The sequence below is a fragment of the Macrobrachium rosenbergii genome, chromosome 55, assembly GCF_040412425.1.
Source record: "Macrobrachium rosenbergii isolate ZJJX-2024 chromosome 55, ASM4041242v1, whole genome shotgun sequence".
NCBI lineage: Eukaryota > Metazoa > Arthropoda > Malacostraca > Decapoda > Palaemonidae > Macrobrachium > Macrobrachium rosenbergii.
In genome coordinates, this window is record NC_089795.1 from 84,885,163 (window position 1) to 84,906,959 (window position 21,797).

General features: G+C 34.0%; 1 protein-coding gene and 1 long non-coding RNA gene across 4 annotated transcripts in view; one reads left to right on the forward strand and one right to left on the reverse strand.

Annotated features, from left to right (window-relative positions):
• LOC136835554 (receptor-type tyrosine-protein phosphatase epsilon-like) overlaps positions 1 to 21,797 on the forward strand; it is a 282,453-nt gene that overhangs the window by 252,662 nt on the left and 7,994 nt on the right. For all 3 annotated transcript variants that reach the window (XM_067099206.1, XM_067099207.1, XM_067099208.1), the window contains 7 exons: positions 513 to 562; positions 4,422 to 4,525; positions 10,225 to 10,395; positions 13,801 to 13,885; positions 15,853 to 15,929; positions 16,189 to 16,329; positions 19,304 to 19,414. In XM_067099206.1, coding sequence (XP_066955307.1) covers positions 513 to 562; positions 4,422 to 4,525; positions 10,225 to 10,395; positions 13,801 to 13,885; positions 15,853 to 15,929; positions 16,189 to 16,329; positions 19,304 to 19,414 — 739 coding nt within the window. The remainder of the gene's footprint in view (positions 1 to 512; positions 563 to 4,421; positions 4,526 to 10,224; positions 10,396 to 13,800; positions 13,886 to 15,852; positions 15,930 to 16,188; positions 16,330 to 19,303; positions 19,415 to 21,797) is intronic.
• Positions 1 to 21,797, reverse strand: part of LOC136835562 (uncharacterized) — a 96,656-nt gene that overhangs the window by 61,796 nt on the left and 13,063 nt on the right. Inside the window, exon 2 of the long non-coding RNA XR_010852190.1 lies at positions 9,866 to 10,087. This is a non-coding gene — a long non-coding RNA (uncharacterized lncRNA). The remainder of the gene's footprint in view (positions 1 to 9,865; positions 10,088 to 21,797) is intronic.

Consider the following 21,797-nt stretch of genomic DNA (forward strand, 5'->3'; position numbering starts at 1 on the left):
TCTAGTGATATAAAGTTCATTAGTTTCCTGCTAAGACTGGAGGAGGGGTCAGCTGTAGAATAGGATTCATATGGATATGGTCAGCCTTATCTGGTTTTTATGACTTGAAAGTCTTGCTGTGTGACTACTTAATGAAAACCACTTTGAGAGTCTGACCTTTTTAATGGCACATGCTTCCTAAAACAATTTGTGACCCATATCAGTTGATAATATGGATAGTGTTGAATATGTGATTAAGAATTGAGAAAGTCTTATGTGATTTAGCTTGCTGATAGTTGGTGTTTTATTTCTCTCTCTGAGAAACTTGTTTTTGTATGAAATCCACATTAGGCTTGTTGCATTCTTTACATTTCAACAAGGGGTCCACAGCTTTTTGGTAGGTGCTCTAATGCTTGTATTTCTGTGGGTTTAATGTGAGGTATGTTATTACAGTCCTTTTATGGCCAATGCCACATAAGTGCATTTGAGAGGGGATGTTCTAACTTTTTTTTATATATTCATTATTCCCATAGATATAAAAATCCAGACAAAGTGAAGGATATCAGGTCCCGAGTAATGGCAGGTAAGTTTTCTTTCTTTTTCTGTTTATTGTTAATATCTGTTATAGATTTTTACATTTTGTTAGGACTGTATTTTATGGTTTTTGGTTAGAGAATCTTGTCAAGTGTACAGAATGTGTGCAGAATACTAATACGAATATATATGTATGTAAGTGTGTGTGTGTGTGTGTATATATCTATACTGTATATATATATATATATATATATATATATATATATATATATATATATATATATATATATATATATATATATATATATATAGTGGGTCCCTGCTACATCACGTATCAGCAATCGCAGCTTCAGTTAATCACTGGTTTTTCTTTGGAGCTTATCTCCAAATATATCGCAGAAAATTCACCAGTTCGCGAATTTTTTCATAGAGCAGTTTTCACAAATTACTGTATTTTCGTTTTATTTTCTTGAATAAATACATTTTTTGTGATAAAAAAATGATTTACTAAATTTCAGATATTAATATTAATGTAAACAGGAAAATATCAATAAAATACTAATTCTCAGATATTAATATTAATGTAAACAGCAAAATATCAATAAAATGCTAAATTAAAATCCCACAAAATCACTAAACAGCTTACCAGTGTACATAAACATCTCTCTCTCTCTCTCTCTCTCTCTCTCTCTCTCTCTCTCTCTCTCTCTCTCTCTCTCTCTCTCTCTCTCTCTCTCTCTCTCACAGTATACAAATCTTTTAATGCAAAAACGGCAAAATTTCAATAAAACTTTATTTCACTTACAGAATAAACTATAATATTGATCTATTATTATTGTAATATATATATATATGCAGGCAGTCCCCAGTTTACAAAGGGGGTTCCATTTGTATGCCGCGTCGTAAACCAAAAAATCGTCAAAAATCCTAAGAAAACCTTACTTTTAATGCTTTTGGGTATATTGAAAACAATGTAAACTATATTGAGTTTTTCATAAAAAAAACTCCCAATTTTTATTATTTTGCCATTTTGGAGCCATATTTCTTCCGTCAGATCGGCGTACGATGCGTCGTAACCCTGGAACATGCATTGTAAACCGGGAAATAATTTCTGATGAATATATTTGAAAAGTGTCATAACCTCGGAATATCGTAAACCGGACCTGTTGTAAACCGGGGACTGCCTGTATATTAAAAAAACCGATTGTCTCGACTCCTGTAATTGTTTTTACTGTAGGTACGTGTTGCCATATTTTTTTCTTTCTCTGATTTACTGAACCATACTTCATTACAAGTTTAGTAGTTGACTCTTATGATTATCACACATATTATGACAGTACAGTCAATCTTACACGATTCGAGTTTCACAGACACGTGAACTTTTCATTGGAACCTAACTATTTGTCATACACGATTTTTTCACGGTCACAAAACATTTGCGAATCCTGTAGAAACCCTACAAAAGTATTTTACATTTTATGTAATTTATAAGTTTTCAAGCTTGTAGAAGTAAGTTAAATAACATTAAATAATAAAAGTAATTCTCTCTCTCTCTCTCTCTCTCTCTCTCTCTCTCTCTCTCTCTCTCTCTCTCTCTCTCTCTCTCTCTCTCTCTCTCTGCGCTGGGAGAATTTTTATGGTTACATGTATGTGTTTATTTGTTTTGTATGATAAATAAATGATTTACCTAATACTGTAAGTACTAATTTTCAAATATTAATAGGATTAATAAGATTAAATAATAATAATAATAACAAAACTGTAATTATAAAGTTTATACATTTCTATGGTAAATTATGTGATATTTTAAACAAACAAATATTATTTCCCAATCTTTTGTGAAACCTTTGAAGAGAGGGGCGAGGGCAAAGCTAGCTCTCTCTCTCTCTCTCTCTCTCTCTCTCTCTCTCTCTCTCTCTCTCTCTCTCTCTCTCTCTCTCTCTCTCTCTCTCTTGTGGTAGCGCTCACATGTTTTTACAACTTATTATTTCTCTGTACATCTTTACCTGTACAGTAGATAGTTTAAATTGATCTAATTTTACCTGTACCATCTACAAAGTGTAAATGCGCTAGTGTGGCAAATATGTTCTAAAACATAGACAATAACTTAAGAGTTGTATTAGCCCAAATAAAAAACGCTGTTTGTTCATGAAAAAGCATTTCATAACAAAGAGAAAGAGACGTAGAATAAGGAAGTACCAAAAAACGAGACTGAGAAGACTTCTAAAAATAGATCAGTCGGATGGTGAGAGAGAGAAATTCTCCTCCAACTCTCTGTTTTTATGTCAACCATTTATTTCTTTTTTTAAGGGTAATGTATAAAGCTAACTTTTAAATGAAATGAAATTACAGTAACTTTAATTTCATTTAAAAGTTAGCTTAATACTTTTGGAGCATGATAAGGGTCATAATTAGTGTTTAGACTGTAGAAATTAGCATTTGTTTGCATTTTTAGAGACCATGCCAAAGTTACACAAAAATTCACCTTGCGCAATGGGTCATGAAACCTAACCTCGTGTAAGTTCGGTGTATGATGGTACACAAGAGAATATTTTATCACTGTTGACGTTTCATCCCTAATCACCGTAAAAATATTTAAAATCTGAATTTCATATGTAAGCAACACAAGGTTACTGTTATTCTCCTTCCCAGCTTGTCAAGGCTCATCACCAGCTGCTGTGCTGAGACTTTATTTGTAGTAAACACCAGTTCTCTCTCTCTCTCGTAATGAAATATGAATTACTGTATCATAAACTTTTATTTACAAAATAAGAAAAAATCCATTAATAAATTCGTTTCTTTTAGCCATTAAAAAATTTTCATAATTCTTTTGGTAGTAGTGAGCCTCAATCAGCTGATTCTCAGAACTAAACATTACAAATGTGGGGTGATCTTTTTTTTATACATATTACAATGATAACAGAACAAAATGATAATACAGTATAAATGGATTCTGTAAGTGAAATAACATATGAATGTGTTTATTTTAATATTAATATTTGAAAATTAGTAAATCATTGTAACACGTACATACACGAGAATATTTTATCATTGTTGATGTTCGGGACAAACAGCACATACTGATTACTGTATTTTACTGTGTTTACATTAATATTACAGTGCAATACTGTAATCAGCACAGTAAATCGTTTTTTTTTATCATAAATGTATTCATTCACGAAAATACTAACATAAAAATACATACGGAGATCGCAGTGACTTAAGTAAGCCTACCGTTTCATTCGTACATATGTATTGTACAATGCGTACTAACAGTAGTTACATCATTCTACAAACTACCCACGTATTTTAGATATGCTCTAAACTTACCGTAAAACACTTTACTGTAATATTTCAAAATCATCTTACAAAACAAAAAAAATCAACAAAATGCACAGTTGCGCAGTACATGATGCGTAGTTGGCCATACCCTCAGTTCTCTGCTAAGACTTAAATTGACTGTACATAGCTGTAAGCCATAGTATATATTTTTAAGGTTAACTTTGTAAGATGACTGTGAAATGTTAAATTTATTTTATGATGATAATTTAAGGTATATTTGGTGTTTGAACCATTAAAATAGGCAATTATAAGCAATTTAAGAGGTGGGTCTAGGGTGTCTGAACTATCTAAATACCCAGTTCTAAGCATTTTTAGAGGGGGATGCTAACAACGAAGATTTTTGCATAACGCGGGTGGTTGTGGTCCCTATCCCCGTGATTGCCGGGGACCCACTGTATGTATGTATATATATATATATATATATATATATATATATATATATATATATATATATATATATATATATATATATATATATATATATATATTTCTGTATGTATGTATGTACAGCACATATGTGTGTGTTGTGTGTGATACAATTTCCATTAAATTACTATTTATTACAGCTCAGCGTAGAGAGGCATCCTCCTCATGCTTGACCCCTTCACATGTCAGAGAAAGTCCATCTCTTCATGTTCTTCCAACTGTTAGCATGTCGTCACTCAAGAATGTCAGTATTGGGGTTTGTCTTTTTTTCTCTTTTCATTTGGCCCCCTTGTGGAAGATTATATTGTGCTTACCATTACAGCAATTGCATGCGGGTGTTTCAGACTTTGTTTTATTGCTTGGAATAGTCACCTGAAAGCTTAGGATCCAAGACCAACATTCAGTGGTTGAAAGGGCACAAAGTGCTTAAGCTTATTTTTTGTTAATTTCTTGTGAGTGGAGAAACTTTTATTATTTATTTTTTCATGATAATTTTCGTTTGTGTAGATAACACAGTAATTAATGGTGGTAGTAACTGGAATTTTTGTCTCTGCTGCTTCTCTCTCTGCACCGCAGTCCCTAAGCTAAGGGGTCAGTTGCCTTGATGTGCCTTTTCCAACTGTTTCTGTTCAAAGCACCTTCCTCCACTAAATTCTTTTCTCCAAATCCTGTTTCACTTTACCACTGCCTCTAATCCTTTGCCCCCAACTTGTTCCTCCCAGGCCCTCTTTATTCCTTCCTCCTCACTCATACTTACCACATGCCTGTACCATCGCATTCTTGACACACTTATCGTATCAGTAATCTTTACCACTCTAGCACTTCTGATTTCTTGATATTCCACTTCTGATACAGCGGTATCCCCAAAATCCAGCTCAGCATCCTCATTTCTCTTTACTCCAGGTTCTGTTCCTCTTTCCTTCTAATTGCCCATGTCTCTGAACCAGACATCATCATTGGTTTGATTACAGTACAGTAATCTTCATTTTTAATTTGCTTCCATTCATTTATCTTACACTATCCCTACCACCCCTCTCCATTTCCCCGAAGCTGCCTTTATGCTACTTTCAGCCTCAGCTTCACACCCTCCCTCCGAGCTTGAAGTAGATCATAAATATTTGAAATTTGCTTCCTGCTTTAAAGTGGGGCCTCCTCTATTTAACATATATAAATTATCCCCTCCCTGCTTGCTGTATACCATAACCTTATTTTTATCCACTTTTACCTTCATACGACCCAATTTAAGAGATTTCTGCCACTCTATTTCCCCTTCTCTGCCATTCTTCAGTCTCAGCTGTGATCACCAGATCATTTTCATGTAACAAATTCCATAGATTTTCATTCCTAATCCCTCCACTCTGTACATCTTTTAACAGTACAAACAGACATGGATTAAGTGAAAATCCTTGCTGTAAACCAACGCTAATTTCAACCATTTCAATTTTGCCACAAGCTGCTGTTACTGTCATACACCATTTCAACCAACCTTTGTGGCACTTTTTGTCATTTTTGAATACCAAAATATTACCCCCATTGGTATTCAGTGAAATGCATTCCCCAGGTCTATAAATGGACAATAGAGCTTCTGATTACCTTTCAGCCTTTTTTCCTGTAGTTGTCAAATCTTAAAGGCAGCATCAAATGTACATCTCCCTTACAGTTGTTTGTAATCTCTCATCCAGGATTCCCTCTAAACCCTTCGACAAACTTTCAGACCAACAGGACATTTGTTTTGTTGGTGTGATTCCTTTATAATTACCACATTACATAATGTCTCTCTTCTCTTTAAACGCATTTACCAGTTGATTTTCTTTCCAGTCATTTGGCATTACTTTCCAGATTGCTCCTAACAGTTACAGTATCCATTCCTCCCCTTTTATACCAAGTACCTTCAACATTTCAGTTTGCTTCTCTCATAGGCCTGGTGCTTCACCATTCTTCTTTTTAGTTACAGCCTTCTGTATTTCTATAGATTGTATCTCCACCATCTTCACTTCCCCAAGTCTCTTCTTTCATTTTCTGTGTTTAAAAGATGCTTATAATAAACTGATATTCTTTGTTTTATGTCATTATCCTTAAGATATTTTGTTCTCTATCTTTGATGACACCTGACTTACCCAGGTCATGTCTTTGCTTTTTCCTTGAGAGTATATATATATATATATATATATATATATATATATATATATATATATATATATATATATATATATATATATATATATATATATAATCATACCCCAAACTTACATGAGGTTAGGTTCCAGACCCCTCGCGCAAGGCAAATTTTCATGTAAGTTTGCACGTTCTCTAAAAATCCTAATAAATGCTTATTTCTAGAGTTTAAACACTAAATATGACCCTAATCTTGTTTGTAAAGTATCAAGCTATTTTAAATGAAATTAAAATTACTGTAATTTCATTTAAAAGTTAGCTTAATAATTACCCTTAAAAAAAGAAATAAGTGATTGACATAAAAATATAGGAGTGTGAAGATTACATATACTATTTCTCTCTCTCCCCATTCCACTGATTTATTTTTAAAAGTCTTCTCAACCTTGTTTTTAAGAACTTCTTTATTCTTTCTCTTTGTTCTGAAATGCTCTATGTCTCTGTGTCTGTGTTTTAGAACGGCACGTTTATAGTTCGTAGACGGTACAGGTAAAATTAGATCTATTTAAAATTATCAACTGTGCAGGTGAAAACGCATGGAAGGTTGTGCTAACTACGAATGAGAGAGAGGGAGAGAGAGAGAGAGAGAGAACCGTTGTCCTTACTTAAGAGAGTGAAATTATTTATGAATTATTACGAATCCTTTGACCTGCTAATTGGCAACACTCCCCGTTCCTGTCATATTAAGTTGACATATTTGACAGCTTTGCCTTCCAGCTTCTCTTTAAAGAATTAACAAAAAATGTTTAAAATACGAATTTTGTAATAACAGAAATATTATTTATGATTATTATTATTATTATTACAGTATTATTATTATTATTATTATTATTATTATTATTATTATTATTATTATTATTATTATTATTTGGCAGCAGACCCTCTTTTAAACAGGTTCTATTGAATATTATTGCTGCTTCAGCTGCATTTATTTTGTAGAAGACTTTTTCTATTTTCCTTATTGCGGACTTCTCTTCAGTGGAGGTGCGTGCTAACAGCTCGCCTATATTTGTCATTTCATGGGGAAAAGTCAAAATCTGGATTCTGCTTCTTTATATATTCTATACAGTTAGTTATATACAATTGTTGCCGCGGCGTTTCGACAGACTCTTCTGTCATTCTCCAGCGGGAGCTAGTAGAGGACTGGCAGATTGCATAGGTCCTTCTGAATTTATACACGGGCTTCAGCGGGGGTCATGGATGGCGAATTCTGATTGGTTGCAGTCAGCGAACTTCAAGCCAAATTTCTGCGGCGAAGCTCGATCCTGACAGATCTTTGCAACCTGGGAATGTCATTCATTCCAGCGTTCCCATTGGCCTGCCGTTGCGTGATGTCATGCGGCTGACATCATCGGTAGTTTGGCTGCTATTGGGCTGCGGATGAATGATGTCATTATCTACTCTTTCTGTCGTAGTCGGGGATTGTCTCGAAGGGCGCCTCGCTCATCAGGGGCATCTCCATTTTCAGGGTTGTCGTTTTCAGGTAGCGCCCTCGCTCATCAGGGGCATCTCCATTTTTTCAGGGTTGTCGTTTTCAGGTATTCGTTGGAATACCTGAAAACGACAACCCTGAAAATGGAGATGCCCTGATGAGCGAGGCGCCCTTCGAGACAATCCCCGACTACGACAGAAAGAGTAGATAATGACATCATTCATCCGCAGCCCAATAGCAGCCAAACCGATGATGTCAGCTGGCATGACATCACGCAACGGCAGGCCATCGGGAACGCTGGAATGAATGACATTCCCAGGTTGCGAAGATCTGTCAGGATCGAGCCACGCAGAAATTTGGCTTGAAGTTCGCTGACTGCAACCAATCAGAATTCGCCATCCATGACCCCCGCTGAAGCCCGTGTATAAATTCAGAAGGACCTATGCAACCTGCCAGTCCTCTACTAGCTCCCCGCTGGAGAATGACAGAAGAGTTCGTCGAAACGCCGCCGCAACAATTGTATATAACTAACTGTATAGAATCTATAAAGAAGCAGAATCCAGATTTTGACTTTTCCCCCATGAAATGACAAATATAGGCGAGCTGTTAGCACGCACCTCCACTGAAGAGAAGTCCGCAATAAGGAAAATAGAAAAAGTCTTCTACAAAATAAATGCAGCTGAAGCAGCAATAATATTCAATAGAACCTATTATTATTATTATTATTACTACTACTACTATATTATTATTATTATAATCTTATTGATGTTTGCAAATTAATACAGTACATATTATTAGGTAAATCATTTATTCATCATACAAAAATAAACATATACATGTACCGTACTGTAAAAATTCTCTCATCGCGGTAAAAGAGAGAGAGAAAGAGAGAAAATTAATATTTTTATTAACGTTATTTAATTTACACACAAGAGCTTCAAAACTTATAAATTACATAAAAAAGTAAACAACACTTTTGCAGGGTTTCCCAAGGATTCGCGAATGTTCACATTTCTGTGAAAAACTCGTGTATGACAATTAGTCAAGTTCCAGTGAAAAGTTCGTGTGTGTGAATTCGCACAACTCGAATCGCGCAAGTTTGGGGTATTACTGTCTATGTGTATATGTATAAATACTGTAGGTATCAGTGTATAGGAAAATAATTTCACAAAAAATATTATTTTAAGATTGAATTAGGTTAAGATAATATTAAACAGGTACAGGAATTAATTTCTTATACTGCTAAGAAAAGGGCTTGTGACCAGACATACATACAGTTAGATCTGTATTTATATGGATTTTGATAAACTGTAGATCCTCATGATCAGTGAAGCTAGAGACAAATCTCAAACAAAACTACAGTAATAAAATTAATAGGTATTATCATTATCATGAAAATTCCTTAAGAGCACTATTTATTGAAAATTAGAAAGGTGGTTAAGAAAGAGTGTTTGAATTAAAAGTGAAACAACTAAGGATATGAGCACATGGGGACACTGGGCAAACTGAGATCATGATTTAAATGTGAGACAGGAATGCTACTAGGAAACATTCCTTCTATGGTAAACTAAAACTAAAAATGTACTGTATACTGAGGATAATTAGAACTTCTGTGCAATGAATCTCTTAAGAGCACTTTCCATTTATTAAAATTTAGAAAGTGATCCAAGAGCTAATTAAAATTCAGTATGTGTCATCTTGTAATGTAAACAAATGGGTCGTCATCCAGGGATGCTCTGGGTGAAGCAAAATCCATATTTTGGTATGAAATGCAAACATTATTTGCCAAATTATTCTGCAGGAAACAGATGAGCCTCTACTTAACTTTCTTCAGCAGACAGTAGTACAGAAATATCTAGGCGAATAAATGGTGCACAACAAAAAAATTGAGCTGAACAGTTTTTGTAAAAAAAAAGACTGAGCAGAATAATTTTTGTTATAGACAAGACCAAAGAGTAGTGAGGGTGGGGCTTGGCCTACCTGTGGAAGAAGGGTGAATCATAGTCTAACAGGTATTTGCTGTAAGACAGGATGAAGAGCCTTCCTTTCTTGAGTACATTTATCCTCCCTCACTTTACCAACAGTGGCACCATTCCAGTCTAGCCTAGCTATAAGAGGATTCTTGATATTAGTTGGTCTGTCTTATGGAACCTGGAGTGGGATCATAAGAGTAACCCCTCTGATGATGAACTGCAGCTAACACTGTCGGAAAGAAAATATAAATAATTACACATAGAATTCGGTATTCAAAATGAAAAAATAATCCCATTTATAAACCTCACATCATACTTAGACCTATTTAAAGCTATTGAAATAAACTGTGTTCATTTCACTTCCAGCCTCTGCCAAAAAATGACCCCCAGTCTCTGCCACAAAGTGACCCCTTGTATGTGGACACTGAAGAAGATGAGTGTATTTATGCCAACACATCCAGGCGCATCCTACGCAGTGAAATTGAGAGCTATTTGAACATGACTATCAATTCAAAGAAAGCTTTGCATGAGTTTAAGGTAAGCTTTTGCCTTCTGACAATTACACAATTGACATATGTTTAATGTGAGTGATATTATTCAGCTGTTTATTTGTATCTTTTTTTATGGAGGACTTCTCAAAGTGCAAGATTATACATACCTGCACTCTAATTTAGTTTTCAGCAAAGTTGATAATGATCCAAAACCTTTATAAAAATATCCAATTGCAATTCTGATGGGGAAAGCAACCTGTGGTCCTTTTATTTGGATTACAAAATTTGGTTAATGATGCACAAACCCTAATTTTTTTTAGCTAAAAGAAATTAGGAAAAGAACATAAAAATATGGTTTCATAAGTTTATTTTGATTAGTGGACAAAATACAGGTCCATTAATTTTTATGAAAATCTGAACAAGGAACTAGCTTTACAATCCCTTATCTGAACTTCTAAAAACTAAAAAGCTTTGAAAATTGAAATTATTTTGTGGAGGTGGCATCCATTTGCAAAAATCAAATGGTAAAATGAAAATAATAATCTTGATAAAATTGCTGTATGTGCTATATGAAGTATTGCAATTACATTGCATTTGCTACTACTGTATTATTGTAAGATACGAACAATGCAGTCATGTACCATTTGCATTTGGTAATGTTTACAGTCTCAAAATGGTCAGCTGACTGAGTTTTACTGACATCATCATTGCCCTGTGTCGACACACAAAAGGGAGGCATTTTATACCCCTCCTCCTCCTCCTCCTCCTCCTCCTCCTCCTCCTCCTCCTCCTCCTCCCCTCCTCTGCCTCTGATAGATAACTGATGGTGACTTGGTGGTCCCCCCCCCTCCCACCGTACAGTACTGTAATTCTGTTGACATTTAATACAGTAAAGCATTTTCCTTAATATAGTAATGTAGTGCTACGTATATATTTTTCAGTGTATATGTGCTTACAAACATATATATAATGTACTGTACTGTGTTAAAGCATTGCTTGCCTGCCTCTCTCTCTCTCTTTCTATCTCAAAAATTTCTTTCTAATAGAGAATAATTCAGGAGAGAGAGGGAGTGTACAGTACTGTGCATAGTTTCAGAATATTTTTTGTAATTTTTGATGGGTTTTCAAAACTGGGGGGCTGTTCCTGTTGGCTGGGAGCCGAATGACTCATTTGTGAAAGTCTGGCTGATTGTTGTAAATATTGCGGTTCAACAGCGTTATTCCAGTCCTGATCCTGACCATAGTCCAAGTCTGGATTATACATAGGCCATTGTGACTCATCCCATTCTAGCACCACTTCCTGGGGTTGCTCGTGGTCCTTTCTCAGTCCTGCTAATTCCTGGCTCAAATCTGGGCTTTTAGTTCCCTTTCCTCCCGTTTTTTGTTCTTTCGTATGTCATACTCCAATGTTGTCTTTCATGCCTATTATTCGGCTTCGGAAAACTTCGTTGTTCCTCCTTTCCAACCAGAGCTCTTCTTCTAGATATTGTTGTAAGTGCAGACTAGCTGGCACCAGGTCCTGGGAGTTCTGGTCATAGGACACACTGCCTGAATTGTTATCCCTCTGGTCCGCCTTGCCATTCTCCTGACGGTGATAGGGTGAAGACGTTTCTCCTGGTTTGTGTAAACCAGGAGGATGGCAAGGGCCTCCATATATCAGAGGCGGTGATGGTAATTTTTTTGTCCATGATTTTTTAGCTCCTTAAGATCTGCTGGTGTTGGGGGACTGCCGTGTTCCCTCATGTAGTGCTGGTATATAGCCCGTTCGTTTAGGTGAAGAGTGGTCTTAAGTGAGAGTGGTGTCAGTCATTCCAGTGTATAGTTGGCAGCGTCTATTCTCGGGGCACAATAATTGGTAAGCCACACTCTCTTCTTGGGAATGTCACTAGCAGCAGGGCTAAAAATTTCTGTAAGCCTGCTTGTGGGTATAAATATGGCATAGATGTACCCTTGGCTTCATTTACCTTTTGAAAAATGGTAGGAAGCTGTACTGAAATGTTAAGGAATAATAATAAAATAATAATAATAATAATAATAATAATATTTGAGTAAATACTGGTAATATTGCAGTGCTGCAGAGCCTGGCTGGTAACAAATGATGGTGGTCTAAGGCAACTTGGTAGACATTAGCATTCCAAATACCTCGATTTTGCATATGACCCCAGTGATGAACTTTTTATGTATTTATTTCTTTTATTTATTTATTTTTATTTATTTATTTATTTTTATTCATTTATTCTATTTTTTTATTTATTTTTTTATTTATTTATTTATTTTTATTTATTTTAATTTATTTATTTTTTTATTTATTTATTTTTATTTATTTGTATTTATTTATTTATTTTTATTTATTCATTTTTATTTATTTATTTTTATTTATTTATTTTTATTTATTTATTTATTTTTATTTATTTATGTATTTTTATTTATTTATTTATTTTTATTTATTTATTTTTATTATTTATTTTATTTTATTTTTATTTATTTATTTTTTTTATTGAGTAGTTTTATGGAAAAAAGGGGCCTTGTATGCCATCAAATACAATTTATTTTTTATTTAGTAAACAATATCACTAGTACTTTGATGGGATAATTTATTATAAGCATGGTTTTGACAGTTATCATGTGGAAAGATTACATCCACAATGACCAACATTGTTTTGAATGACAAAGTTGATGGCTGCAGTTAAAAGAATGGTGGTGTTAGGTAATTCTTTCATCTTGTTACTTTTATTTTGAAATATCTTTGCAGCTCAGTTGTAGTAAGTATCCAAAATATGAGCTGGATAACATCAGTTCTGAGTTGCTCTCCCAATGTTCTGAAGTTCATTTATGAAATCCTATGTGTAGACTGTGATTCATTTTATTTGGGACTAACAAGAAAGGAATTAAATTGCAGATTAAATCAACACGAATATTTGGTTAGAAGTGGCCAAAAGAATCATGCTCATTTTGTGCACCTAGGTGGAATATCACTTAGGATTGATAGGTCCTTGAATCTGCATTGATATAAATAACTAAGGAAATTAATATCAGAATAAACTTAGGTTAGTAAACTTTTAGCCCCATTCTGCACAAGAAGATCAAAGGAAATTTAAAAAAGAAAATAAAAAATGTAAGTAATCTAGGTTAAATGTCCTTTGCCTCACCTTGTTTTATCCAAGTATTGGAGTTAATCTTGGCAGCTGTTCCTTACCTGAAGATTTAATCCAAATGTAATGAACTTTGTGTGCATTAAAATGGTTATAGCTTAGTTGTTACTTATAAAATGGTCTTCTTTGTGATCTTTTGTGTCATTGTATTTAGTCTGCATGAAAATGCCTTGAAGAAAAGGCAGAAGATCTTGCACCTATTTATTTTACTTCCTTGTGGCCAAGGTTTTGTTTCACTTTCCTTCTGGCCAAATATTGTGTGTGCGTTATAAATTTATTTATACATCTGTTTGTTTCAGACCATTCCAGAGTACCTGAAAGATGCAACAATTGGAGCTAAACCATCAAACAAAAAGAAGAATAGATACAGGAATAATTTACCATGTAAGTTGAGACAACTTTATAAATAATTATAATGATAATTCATATATTCCATTCATTTTTGTAGTCTGGAGTGAAATTTATGTCATCAGTTAAAATAAAGATTTCATGCACACATTTCATGTAGAGATGGCCACTGATTGGGTCTACCATGCCCTTCTCAGTCTCTTAACCATACAGTAATCACGATGATGGTAATAAATAGTATTGACATAGTTACTATATTCATTGTCTCTTTTATTGTGTCAAAAGCTTTAACAGCCTTTTAATTAATTCCTGGTACTTCATGAAATCATCCACCGTAGGCAGTGCACCAATTCCATTTATGTAGAATTATTATGCCAACAACAGTGGGCCTAGTGACACACTGGCCATGTGTCATAGGCCTTGGGACGTATCCCCCTACTGGCTGCCGGCCTAAGAAACAGGAGATCAGCGCCTGCCCTGTGAACCTACAGAGGCCCAGGAGGACTTTTATATTATAAAATCTCTTGAGTACTACAATAAACTATAACTTACATTATACATTATCAACGTGTGTTTGTGCTGCACATCTTTCACCACTCTCAGAACTCATGGAACCACATATTTGTATCTATCAGTTATCTTCTAGAAAGCTTCTCCACAAAGTTGTCATTCACCTTGGCTACGCCAAGTTTATCAAGTCATTCCACCTCTCTTCCTATTGTTTACTTTTGCTCTTTGATCAAAATGAAACAAGCAGAGATATTATTTTAATTTTAGAAGGCAATCATACTGCTTTTCAACATATCTTAAGAAGCCATCCTACACCAGTAGAACTACTCCCTTCCTTATCACACATGTGACAGCTGCAATATGCAAGTCCTACTCATTTATGTTCTACATGAAAAGCCAAAAACTGCAATGTAGTCTCCTCAAACATAGCAATTAACATACTTTTTCTCATGTTCCAAACCCAGAGCACAAAGGAGAAAGTATCTCCTTTTTGCTTTTAGATCATGGATACAGGTATAGTGCTGTAAACTCTGATTCTGGCCTTGTTAGTGACATTGCACCATGCTGGATTGATTCAGTAGTCAACTTGGCTATATCTGATGGGTCAGGAATAATATGTTTGAGAAATAAAGGACAATGGTAAATTAGAATATTCAGCATACATCCTCAGTTAAAAGAAAAATCTCAATGAGGAGTAAAATATATTAAAGCAATTAGGACCATAATAAAGGTTGAAAGGAAAAATTCAGTAGTGCAAAATAGGCCAAAGTGCTGTGAAGGAGGGAAATGTGAAACATAGTATTCTTCATCCTACATACAAGGTTGCTGTGAGTATACCAGTGTTGCTTCTCTTAAATTTATTTTCTTTACAATACTTAGAGGGTAGAAACGACCTGTGACACCTTCGTTGTTTCTTGTTGTGCAGCAGAGCAAAGGTAAATTGAAATTTACTTTCCTTGAGAAGAGAAGGTTAACATAACAAACGCCAAGTTACTGCTATGCATGTATTGTACACATACAAGGTTGATATGACTCAAAATAACATAGCATTGTGGACAACTCGCAATTTCTTATGGAGGAGTTGAATCGCAATTTCTTATGGAGGAGTTGAAGGGTTATCAAAAGATAGACTGTGTACTCTAAAGCTGAATAATATGCAGGTTTTTCAGTGTTGTGAGAAAGATTTATGGTAGTTTTCAGTAAGTGACATTAAGAGAAGAGAATACTTTTTTTTTATTTCTTTGCTTGGATTGGTCCATCCTATTCTACCAAGGTAAATCACATTCAGGCTTCTAATGTCTCAGAACTCAGACTTCAATTAAAGAAAACCTTGGGAAACTTCATCTAGGGGTTGTAATTAAGATGAAGCTTTGCTTTCAGGCTAAAGTACCACCATCTCCATCTTCATTACCTTCATTATGATTTTATTAGTTCATAACAGCACTTGTAATCTTAGTGGCAGTAATGAAATAACAAATTATTTCTCTATACAGATGATGAGACAAGGGTTAAATTAAGCATCATCAACAACGATCCCTCTAGTGATTACATCAATGCTAACCACATTCAGGTAAGGGAAAATCTGTATTAAAATACTTCCCTTTAAAACAGAACCAGAATGCAAAATACGTATGAAACTATGTAGATTATGAATAAAATCAAGTACTTCGATTCTGTGATAGTGATCACATGGTGTTAGGATACTTGGATATTTTGATCATTAATTGGATCTAAATAATTCCAGATGTTCTTCAGTATTGTTCTGCAGTTCTCAGCTGCACCTCACATTTACTTTGATGCAGATTTTATTAACTTTTTTTCTTTTTCAGGGTTATTCCAACATCAGGTATATAGCCACTCAAGGACCAAAGGATCAGTCAGAGCCAACTATCAAAGACTTTTGGAGGATGATTCTGGAACAGCAAGTTACTGCTATTATCATGGTAGCCAATTTTGAAGAAGGTGGAAAGGTAATGCTTTCTATACCATATAAAGTTTTTCCATTCATGGGGAACCAGGGACAAGAAAAACTAGTGGGGCTAGGAGCTTTCAAGAAAATTTTAAAAATAAGCAGCTATGAGCTCCAAATCATGTCCAGGTTATTTTACAAAAATGTAATCTGGAAATTAAATAAGTAAGGACAATGAACAAAAGAGTGCACCACACTGTGAAACAAGAAGCTTTGATTTCTGTATGAATGAACTGTGTCAGCAGGTGGTAGGTCTACCTGCAGTGCTGTACAGGCAGTCCCGGTTTCTGACGGTTCCGAAACGACGTTCGAGGTTCGACGCTTTTCAAATATATTCATCAGAAATTATTTCCTGGCTTACAACGCATGTTCGGGGTTTGAAGAAATAGCCCCAAAATGGCAGAATAATCATAATTTGTTTTTTTTTCAATAAAATGTTTACATCGTTACCCAGAGCATTAAAAGTAAGGTTTTCTTATGATTTTTGACGATTTTCATAAGCGACGATTTACTACAGAACGGAACCCCGTCGTAAACCGGGGACTGCCTGTATTAGAAAAGATCAGCACTGTGGTTTGAAAGTTGGTATACCTGTTTTTAAAATGTATGCTTCTTAGTTTAGCCATACAGATTCATAAGCTGCATTACTACTACCAGAATGGATAGGATTTAAAACCTTATTTGGAGTAGTCTTGATATATTTCAGAGTTTCTTTGGAATGTAGGAACACATCAAACATCACTATTGCAGCAAAAGCATTTTTTTCCTTTCATGTTTTTTTTTATTTTAGTTATTTATTCATTATAGTTTATTATTTATATTAATACAGTACAGTATACTGTTAAATGAGTGTGAGATAATTAAGATCATCAGTAACAAAATAGTGGGACAATTACAGCCATATGTTCACAAACACATTTTGTTTTCAACAAAAACATTCTGTAAAACACAAAAATATACATGATCATAATAACTGTAATTCAACTTGTGAATTTTAACAATAAGGAAGACTATAAAATACATTTCTTCATATCGATCTTGGAGAGGATTGTTCTTTAATGTTACTAAAGTCATCATCAGTTTGCAGTCATACATTTGCAAGTGATGATGCATCCCTACGACAGACTGTGTGGGATTTTTCATACCACTATATTAAAGTTAAAATTATTGTTAAATTCTTGTTTTCATGAAGAAATAATTATATCAAGCAAATTATATTGAGTAATTTTTGCATCAGCAGTAAAGTAATCACAATCATGGTAATGTTGAAGCTTAGTGCCATATACACAACTTGTGATCAAAATGTATATAAATAGAACAGAATTGGAGGGCTGTCATTGGCTAACAGATCACCATGGCAGCCAGCCAGCCAATCAAGTTGTAGCTATATTCTGCCTGAGAAAGAACATTTTCCTTATGTGAAGCTGATGATGACGTAATGATGACATAAGTGCGTGTGTTTTGAATACAATACTGTACATAGTTTTTAATAGTGTACAGTATGTATTTTACTGATTTCATGAAGAATGGAATTAATTCCTTCTCATTACTCTAAGTGCAAAATTGTTTCATTCAGAGATTCTTCAGCAACAAAGTAATTTGTTATTTTTGCTTCAGAAGATATTTACTAATGCTGTGTTGACATACATTCAAAACAAAATTCATCTCATTAAAATCTTGAGGATAGAATTAAGCTGTATAGAGGGAACTGCCAATTTTTCTCTCTCTCTCTCTCTCTCTCTCTCTCTCTCTCTCTCTCTCTCTCTCTCTCTCTCTCTCTCTCTCTCTCTTAATATCTTGACTTTCATGAGGTTAGGTTCCAGAACCCGTCGCTGATCAGAAGGAATCGTGAATGTGTGGTACAAGTGTCACTATCGCTAAAAATGCTAATAGATTTTTATTTCTAGAGTATAAACCATAAATATGACCCAAATCATACTCCCAACACACTTTAATATCATTTAAAAGTTAGCCTAATACATTACCCTTGAAAAATAAATAAATGGTTGACAAAAAAATAGAGTACAGTATTACTTAATGGGTATTTGCCACACCAGTGCATTTACAGTGCAGTGTACTAATGTTACCCGTATACTAACTCATTGGCTGCCATTTTGTTTTACACTCACAGTAAGGTAAAAGTAAGTAACGAATGGGACTGAAAACGACTGATGTTTTCTTTGTCATTGTGAGGAAGGTAAACTAGGTAAACTTTATATGTCACAGAAGTCATATAACAGAGGTACACTTCAATAAAATAAAGAAAATGTATGTACTGTATGCAGATCTGTGAAAAAATTACAGATGCAAATTAGGTTCCAATGAAAATTTTGCGAATCCAGAAGCATAAATATGTATATATATATATATATATATATATATATATATATATATATATATATATATATATATATATATATATATATATATATATATATATATATATATATATATATATATATATATATATATACAGGCAGTCCCTGGTTATCGGCGGGTTCTGTTCCCGACAGCGTGATGATAACTGAAAATCGCTGCTAACCGAAAATCGGCAATAATAGCACTGATCTCTGGTTATCGGCGCCGATAACTGGTAACCAGTGATCAGCGCCGCCAATAACTGGCGATCAGCTCCGATAACCAGTTATCAGCGACGATAACTGGTTGGTGTAAAAAATCCAGTTATCGTCGTCGCTAGACAAGCGGCGTAAAGCCAGATCGTCAAAAACCGAGGACTGCCTATATTATATATAATATATATATATATATATATATATATATATATATATATATATATATATATATATATATATATATATATATATGTATGTATGTATGTATGTATGTATGTATGTATGCATGCATATGTATACATATGTTAAGAGGTCTATATTGGTATTTATTCATCCTTAATTTAAAATTTTAACCAATAGTCACCTATTAATATTTGTGAATTATTTTTTCTATATGTTCAGGTTAAGGTTGGCCAGTACATGAAGCATGAGGAAACACTGACATTTGGCAATTATTCCATTCAGGTGGTCTCCTCTCTCCAAAGGCCTTATTTTACAGTTTCTCAGATCCAGGTGAGTGCAGAATTTTCAAATGAATTTCAGCTCAGCAGTTAAGGTCAGGCAACAAGTTTCCAGGAAGATACCAGAATGAAGTGAATTACATCAAGTAATAGAAGTAAATGCCACAGGAAAATGACAGGCAGAAGTTTAATACCAAGTGCTTTCACTTCTTTTTTCATGCATCTTCAGGGCACAAATGAGACAGTTGAAAAGAAGGTTGCAAGGTAAACAAAAAGAACAAGAATACCAAATGGTTAATTGTCAAAGGGTAATAAACAGTTAATCCAAGATAATCTGGGATCACATGGTCACAAACTAAAACCATAGACTTAACCATAAGAGATATGAAAGTGTAGCCATACAAAATCCAAAAACATGTATAAAACTGAATACTAATTTTGTTGCTTATAATTATCAACAACTTTTTTCATTGTGAAGGCATCAAGTTTAAACAAACCAGGACTTAAATTTAGAACACTTCCGTTATTTGACTTGATAAAATGAGATTCAGTTATATTCCTGTTAACTGTGTCATTATTCCGGACTAAGGATCTTGCTTCCCTCCAGTTAATAGGATGATCTAAATTTCTCATATGTACAATAATGCATTTGATATTTGGACAGTTCTCACAGAATATTGGTGTTGTTTGATTTGTTGTGAAAGTGATTTTCCAGTTTGCCCGTAATATATTTTATCACACTTTTTACAAGGAATTTCGTACATGCAGCCAGAAACATCTTTAGGAAAATTTTTGTATTACTAAACTCTTAACATTAAAATGACTGAAAACAACATTGATGTTGAAAAGCTTTTAAGATTCTAGGAATTTCTAAAAGCCTTTCACCATATGGTAATATGAGAATACTACACTTACTAAATTCAAGTTTGTTATTAGTTAAATAAAATGTTTTCCTGGCTCTTTTCCATGCTACAGCTACAAAAGTCCTTGGGTATTTAAGTTTCAAGGCAACATCATAAATAGTTTTAATCTCTCCATCAATGAACCATGGGCTTCAAACGCAGAGTCCTTAAGAACATCCCAGAAAAAACAGAGAATTTAACATTTTGATGATGATTCTAATAACAATGAACAAAAGACCCAATGTTAGTTGATTTTCGAAAGAATGAAAAGGTGATATTTCTGTCATTTCTTTCTTCCTCTACGGTAAATTTTATAGAAGGGACTAAATTGTTTAGCTAGATCAAAAATTCCTGAAGATTTTCATGAACTGGCCAAAGACAGAAAATATCATCCACTTACATAAACCATATAACTTTTTGGAGCAAAATCCTGGGAAGAATTTTGTCTCATTCCATGTAAATATTACTAAGGACATTACCCATAACCATGCTGAACTTTTGTACAAAATATTCACCATTAAAACAAAATTTACCATCTTTGATACATAATTGTATAAGATTAGTGAGGTTTGCTACAGTTAAGGAATATCATAACTTTCTAATTCTTCCTCCAAAAATTTATGTAAATCATCTGCAGGCACTTTTGTAAATAAAGAGACAACGTCAAAACTAATCATATTAAAATCAAAATTCAAATTCAAACTATTTAACTTGTTTATGAAGTCGACATTGTTTTTTACATTCGTATGGTTTTGTGTGTCGACTAAACCGTAGAGATATGGTAGGGAGGAGCACTGAGATGTAAACTGTTAAATTGCATCCTGGATTTTCTCTTTGTTTATTAGCCTTTGACAGTTAACCATCTGGTATTCTAGTTCTTTTTGTTTACCTTGTAACCTTCTTTTCAACTGTGTCTCATCTGTGGCCTGAAGATGTGTGAATAAACAAATGAAAGCGCTTGGTACTGAACTTCCTGTCATTTTCCTGTGGTATTCGCTTATGTACTGAAGCCATGTGCATCTGCTGTGATTTTTTAATCAAGCAATAGATACAGTGCTTTTAACTTTCTACTATAGTAGCTAGAAGGGACCACAGTTTATTTGTTTTTGTTCTGATATGATATTGATCTCTAAATTTCATATACTTGTATAAACATTACTGGTGGTCTTATATTTTGTTCATCAGCTAATGCAAGAAAATACCAGTTTTTACTGTAAGAAATATTTTATTTACGTTGGTGACTGAAACCTGCTTATTATTCACTGCTTATTATGTGATTTCAGTAAGTAGCGTCTTGAAACAAGTTTATTTCAAATGGAATGCATCTTTGTTTTTCATAAAGAATTGGCTTAAAGAACAGGCAATAAATACACGGTATTTACAGATTACCGCTATAGATCTTTGACCTTGATCATCTTTTTATTCTCCATAGGTTCATGTACAAGAGTGTTTTGTTGCTGCATTGTGACATAAATCAGTCTCAATAGATAAAATAAATTTTCTCATTTGAATTGTCAGTTCTTGCAATTAACA